The sequence below is a fragment of the Ornithorhynchus anatinus genome, chromosome 2 (genome assembly GCF_004115215.2).
Source record: "Ornithorhynchus anatinus isolate Pmale09 chromosome 2, mOrnAna1.pri.v4, whole genome shotgun sequence".
NCBI classification, from domain to species: domain Eukaryota; kingdom Metazoa; phylum Chordata; class Mammalia; order Monotremata; family Ornithorhynchidae; genus Ornithorhynchus; species Ornithorhynchus anatinus.
The window spans coordinates 44,997,790-45,003,789 of record NC_041729.1 but is presented as its reverse complement, the minus strand read 5'-3'; the positions used below and the strand labels follow the sequence as shown (position 1 = coordinate 45,003,789).

Genomic DNA, 6,000 nt, shown 5'->3' with positions numbered 1-6,000 from the left:
TCTTGCAAATCCTGTTGCTTTTAACTTCAGAAGACAACAGATATGGAACTGCAGAGCAGAAGCAGAAAAAAGCAAGAGGGGTCAGCTTTCCTTTTTTATGGGTCCTCCATTTCCTTGCTAGAGTTATATTCCTGACAACATGGTCTAGAACTGGAACAAGCCTTAGAACATGACCAGTGCCATTACTGGGTAAGATCACTGGGCCTTCCTGCTCAGTGTTCTGCTTCGAACAGTGACAGCTGAGTTCTTGAAGGAAAAGTGGGATGACATATTTCGTGCAGCTCTTCACTATCCAAGAACAAGAGAAATGGGGAATTGTAAAGCATTTAGGATAGAAGGAAGGTGAAGGAAGAGAAAGAAGGCTTTCATCTCCTATCTGCTTTCCTTGGGAAGGCAAAACTGAGGAGTTGATTCTTGCTAAGTGGAAAGGGAAAAAGAGTTCTAAAAAGCACTAACTGGGGACTGGACTACGCTAGAAAGCATGTGGGCATTTGACTGCTGTATAATGGGATAATCTGCACTTTTTGCACTTTCTAGTGGGTACAGTAGAAAATATGACGGTAACAATGAACAAATGTAAAATGGGGAGTGTCATCATATAATTAAATTCCATTCAAGTTAGGTTGTGTGTGGCCTTTTATTATTATTGGGTTGGTTGTATGGAAGCATCAGAGGATTTTTAACCTATTTATTATCCCTGTGTATACCTGAACCTAAAGTTATATAAGTTAGGCAGGAGCATTAAGCTTAAGGCCCATAAAACTAGCAAAAGACACTGAACTCTGCTAAACACTCTGATAGGTAAAATTGAGGATCAGCAGGAGTGCGGCGCTAGAGCTCAAGCAGAGAGGAAGGCAGCATTGATATCATTGAGTAAGAAGACTAAAGAATTGAAACAAGTTCAGAGAAAAACCTGCAAACCACTCTAAATATTTTTAAAACACCAACAATGTTAAGTGCCACACAGACATTTAAAAGACACTTTCATTTCTTCAGAGGAATTCAACTCCAGCGTGGCCGTGGTTACATTCTGTCTCATGTGCGGAAAGGAGATTTTTGTTTTGTAAAACTCTTAATAGCCCTCTCTAGGAGGAGAATTGATGAGGTGGGAGGGAAGGCGGAAGAAGGCAGAGGAAGAAGATGAATAATCCTTACTCTCATAGGAGTGACTCAACCTATTTAATCTAGTTAGGATTGGGAATGAAATTATTAATATATTTTAGAGTCATTCAGAGTATCCCAACCATTAAGAGCCTCAAAGACAAAAACTCTCTAACTCTGTATTTTGAGAGGAGTCAAGCACATGGCTGGTATTTAAATCAATCTATCGTATTTCCTGAGCACTTACTATGTTCGGAGCACTTGGGAAAGTACGGTAAACCAGAATTAGCAGCCACATTCCCTGCCCATAGTGATCTTACAATTTAGAGGGACGGGCTTACGATAATAATAATTGTCAGTAATAATAAGGGAGCAGTGCTCTTCCTAATGTCTCATCAAGTAGACTGAGAAGGCTGAATGTTTGGTGGGTAGAGTACCTTCCCTCCCTCAGTGACCTTAAAATCTTATATTCTCCGCTAAGCCTATGGCCAGTGAATGGAGTGAGTTGGTGTTGGGACTTTGAATAAGTCAGCAGTCCAGTGCTTGGTCTGACGACCTCGGGTTCAGCTCTGGTGCAATAAAATGTTTAGCGCCAGACTGAAAGTGGCCGGCAACTTGCTTCTGGGGAGCTTGTGAGGTTGCTCCATGGGCTTCAGCAACTTTCAGACCAGGACAGCCAGTCTCCCTCATGAAAAGGGAAGCTGTACGGTGCCCTTTCAAGCCCGGTCTTGGTCCCGGCTGGATTTGGCTTTGGTTTAATCTGGACTGGCCCCCGGGGGGCTTGGATCCCATAGAACCCCAAAACTTTCCTAACTCTGAGTAAGGCTAAAGAGGATGGTTCTCCCTCCCCAACTTCCTTCTTGTACTGCTTGTCCACCAGGTCAGTTTCACACATTTGGCCACGCTGAGGTGGGGAAAAATTTGTGAGTCCTAAAGTGATACAGTGCGGGTGTAATACTAGGCACACAGTAACCCGTAATGACATCATATGGAAGTCCATCCAAACCCCCAAATCAAGAGCAGTTCTCCAGAGGGATCCCAGAATCCCTGTCTCCCCACCCAGCCCCTTGCTCCGGAGATATTGCACCCCCTCTCAGGTTCCTGTTAGCACAAGTTTCACTTCTGACACAGAAAGAGGGAGGCTGGGTTTTTTCAGCCACCACAGGCCTGCGGCCGCCCAGCCCAAGGCAGCTGTATCACTCCTTTACAGTCTGGAACCGGCCCTGCTCACCCACCCTTCAGTCCAAAACCCCAAACTCCTGACTCTGTATCTCTTTCTTTATTGTTCACTGGTTTGTTTCTGGCAGTAGTCATCTTGTGGAACAATTCCATGTGTGTTTCCGTGTCCTTCAACTTAGATGCATCAGTGCTGTCTGTTTTGGGTAACTTCCTTGAGGAAATGTTCAGCCCGGCCCTTATGTTGCTGTGGGCGCCGTTCAAAAGCATCCAGTAATGGTTCTTGGCACAAAGGAGACCTAAGCTCTGTTCTGCCTAACCAACTGTGTGATTTGGGACCACATCACATAACCTGTTAGTGCCTTAGTTTTTCCCTTTGTAAAATGGGATTTATGAGGACTGTTGTTTCCCTGCTGCATGGGGACAGAGTGTGGTTTTAATGTTATCTCTGCTCTTTCTAGCAAAGCCTACCTACACCGCTGTTGATTGCAGTAGCAGTGTATTAGTTCTGTCTATCTCAACCTCCCTGTTTCCTGGGCCAGTTTCTGGGACCTTAGGAAGCAGTGGGACCTAGTGGAAAAAGCATGGACTAGGAGTCAGGAGACTGGAGTTCTGAACCCGGCTCTGCCACGTGCCTGCTTTGTGACCTTGGGCAAGTCATTCATCTCCATGCCTTAGTTACCTTATTGGTCAGATGAGGATGAAATAATACCTGTTCTCTCTCCCCCTTGGGCAGCGATCCCTTTGTGGGGCGGGGACCCCGTCCAGCGCTTAGAACAGTGCTAGGCACATAGAAAGTGTTTAACAAGCCCGTTGTTGAGCAGGGATTGTCTCTATCTGTGGCCGAATTGTACATTGTCCAGTGTTCTACACCCAGTAAGCACTCCATAAATACGACTGAATGCCTGACTACTTGTGTGGTTGTCCGTCTCCCCCGTTTAGATTGTGAGCCTGTTGGTGGGCAGGGACCGTCTCTTTCGGTCTCCCAAATGGACCTTCCAAGTGCTCAGTCCACTGCTCTGCACCTAGTAATACGACTGAAGGGATACCTGCCTACTTGTGTTGTGTCTGTCTCCCCCATTTAGATCGTGAGCCCGTTGGTGGGCAGGGACTATCTGTGGCCCAACTGCAGCTGCACCTTCCAAGCACTTAGTCCAGTGCTCTGCACCTAGTAATACGACTGAATGAATGTCTGACCACTTGTGTGGTTGTCCATCTCCCCCGTTTAGATTGTGAGCCCGTTTGGGGGGCAGGGACTGTCTCTGTGGCCCCACTGCACCTTCCAAACGCTCAGTCCAGTGCTCTGCATCTAGTACTACGACTGAATGGATGCCTGACCACTTGTGTGGTTGTCTGACCGCTTGGGAGGCAGGGACTGTCTCTGTGGTCCCACCGCACCTTCCAAGCGCTCAGTCCAGTGCTCTGCACCCAGTATGAACGGACAAATACATGATTATAATGATCTAACCGGCGCCGAGAGAGCAGAACTTGGGCACCCAAGGTTGGCCCTTGCCAACTGCAGCCCGGTGCGGCCGCTGGGCGCTGCTGGCGACTCGGAGCGGGGGGAGAGGCCGTCGTGCGCCCTCAGCGCCTGCAGGGGGCGCGCCGCGGCGGCGGGAGGGGGCGGGACCTCGGGGGGGATGGAGCGTCGCCATTGGCCGAGCGGGCTGTCAGTCATCGAGCCGGCGCCCTCCCCCCCCCCGCCCTGCGTCAGCGGAGGCGGCCCGTCATGGCGGCGGCGCGGCTGCGGCGGTGAGAGGGAGGAGGAGAGAAGGCAGGAAGGCAAGATGGTTTGGCCGCAGCGGCGGCGCCGGAGCCGGGCGGAGGTCGCGGAGCGGCGGCCGGTCCTCGGGAGCGGCGGAGGGCCGTGCGGGCGCCGCTAAGGGAGGCTGCGGGGCCGGGCCATGGCGGGGGCCCCGGGCGGGCTCCGCCTCCTGCGGCCGCTCCCGCTGCTGCTCCCGCTCCTGGAGGCCGCGCCCCTTCGCCACACGGCTGCAGGTGAGCGCCAAGCCTCGCACCCCGCCGACTCTCTTCTCCTCTTCAGAGCCCTCCTGACAGCTCACCTCCTCCGGGGGACTGCCCACACTGAGCTTCTCCTTTTCCTTCTGCTCCGTCTCTGCTCCCCCTCCACCCTCTGCTCCCTCTCCCTTCCCCCCTTCACCTCCCCTCTGCTAAGCCCCCTTTCCCTCTGCTCCTTCTCTGCCCCCCCTCCACCCTCTGCTCCCCCTATGCTTCCTCTCTGCTCCCCCTCCACCCTCTGCTCCCCCTCCACTCTCTGCTCCCTCTCTGTCCCCCCTTCACCCTCTGCTCCCTCTCCCTTCCCCCCTTCACCTCCCCTCTGCTAAGCCCCCTTTCCCTCTGCTCCTTCTTTGCTCCCCCTCCACCCTCTGCTCCCCCTCTGCTTCCTCTCTGCTCCCTCTCCACCCTCTGTCCCCTCTCTGTCCCCCCTTCACCCTCTGCTCCCTCCCCATTCCCCCCTTCCCCTCCCCTCTGCTAAGCCCCCTTTCCCTCTGCTCCCTCTTCACCCTCTGGTCCCTCTCGGCTCCCCCTCCACCCTCTACTCCTTCTCTGCTCCCCCTCCACTCTCTGCTCCCTCTCCCTTCCCCCCTTCACCTTCCCTCTGCTAAGCCCCCTTTCCCTCTGCTCCCTCTCTGCTCCCCCTCCACCCTTTGCTTCCTCCCCCTTCCCTTCTTCCCCTCCCCTCTGCTAAAATCCCTTTTTCTCTGCTCCCTCTCTGCTCCCTCTCCACCCTCTGCTCCCTCCCTCTTCCCCCCATCACCTTCCCTCTGTCCCTTTCCCTCTGCTTCCTCTCTGCTCCCCCTCCATCCTCTGCTCCTCCTCCAGCCTCTGGTCCCTCTCTGCTCCCCCTCCACCCTCTGCTTCTTCTCTGCTCCCCCTCCACCCTCTGCTCCCTCTCCCTTCCCCCCTTCACCTCCACTCAGCTATTCCCCCTTTCCCTCTGCTCCCTCTCTGCTCCCCCTTCACCTCCCCTCTGCTAAGCCCCCTTTCCCCCCTCTCCCTCTCTCTCCTCAAGCACTGTGCTCATTTGTATATATTTTTATGACCCTATTTATTTTGTTCATGAGATGTCCATCCCCCTGATTCTATTTGTTATGATGATGTCTTGTTTTTGCCCATCTCTCTCCCCTGATTAGACCAGCCCATCATTGGGCAGGGTTGGTCTCTATCTGTTGCCCAATTGTCCATTCCAAGCGCTTAGTCCAGTGCTCTGCACATAGTAAACGCTCAATAAATACTATCCCTGCTCTGCCACTTGTCAGCTGTGTGACTGTGGGCAAGTCACTTGATTTCTCTGTGCCTCAGTTCCCTCATCTCTAAAATGGGGATGAAGACTGGGAGCCTCCCACGGGACAACCTGATTACTCTGTATCTACCCCAGCGCTTAGAACAGTGCTCTGCACATAGTAAGCGCTTAACAAATACCAACATTATTATTATTATTACTATTGAATTAATGAATGACACTCGTTCCTTCTTTCATCCAGCCCTATTTCTTCAGCCCTTCCTCTGCGCAGAGCACTGCCCTGAGCTCTTGGGGTCTGGATGCCTCCCTTTCCTCCACCCCTCCCCATTCCCCCTTCCCCTCCCCGCAGCACCCTTGCATATTTGTAGCTATTATTTATAACTCTGTTTCTTGTGTTAATGATGGGTAGATAGCTAGCATTCTGTTCATCTTGATGGTACTGACTCCTGACTACTTGT

The 6,000-nt window shown here is 52.2% G+C and overlaps 1 protein-coding gene across 1 annotated transcript in view; it reads left to right on the top strand.

The window, feature by feature from the left end:
• Nucleotides 1-3,991: 3,991 nt before the first annotated feature.
• LMTK2 (lemur tyrosine kinase 2) overlaps nucleotides 3,992-6,000 on the top strand; it is an 85,163-nt gene continuing 83,154 nt past the window's right edge. The window contains exon 1 of the mRNA XM_029049866.2: nucleotides 3,992-4,275. Coding sequence (XP_028905699.1) covers nucleotides 4,182-4,275 — 94 coding nt within the window. The 5' untranslated portion in view covers nucleotides 3,992-4,181. The remainder of the gene's footprint in view (nucleotides 4,276-6,000) is intronic.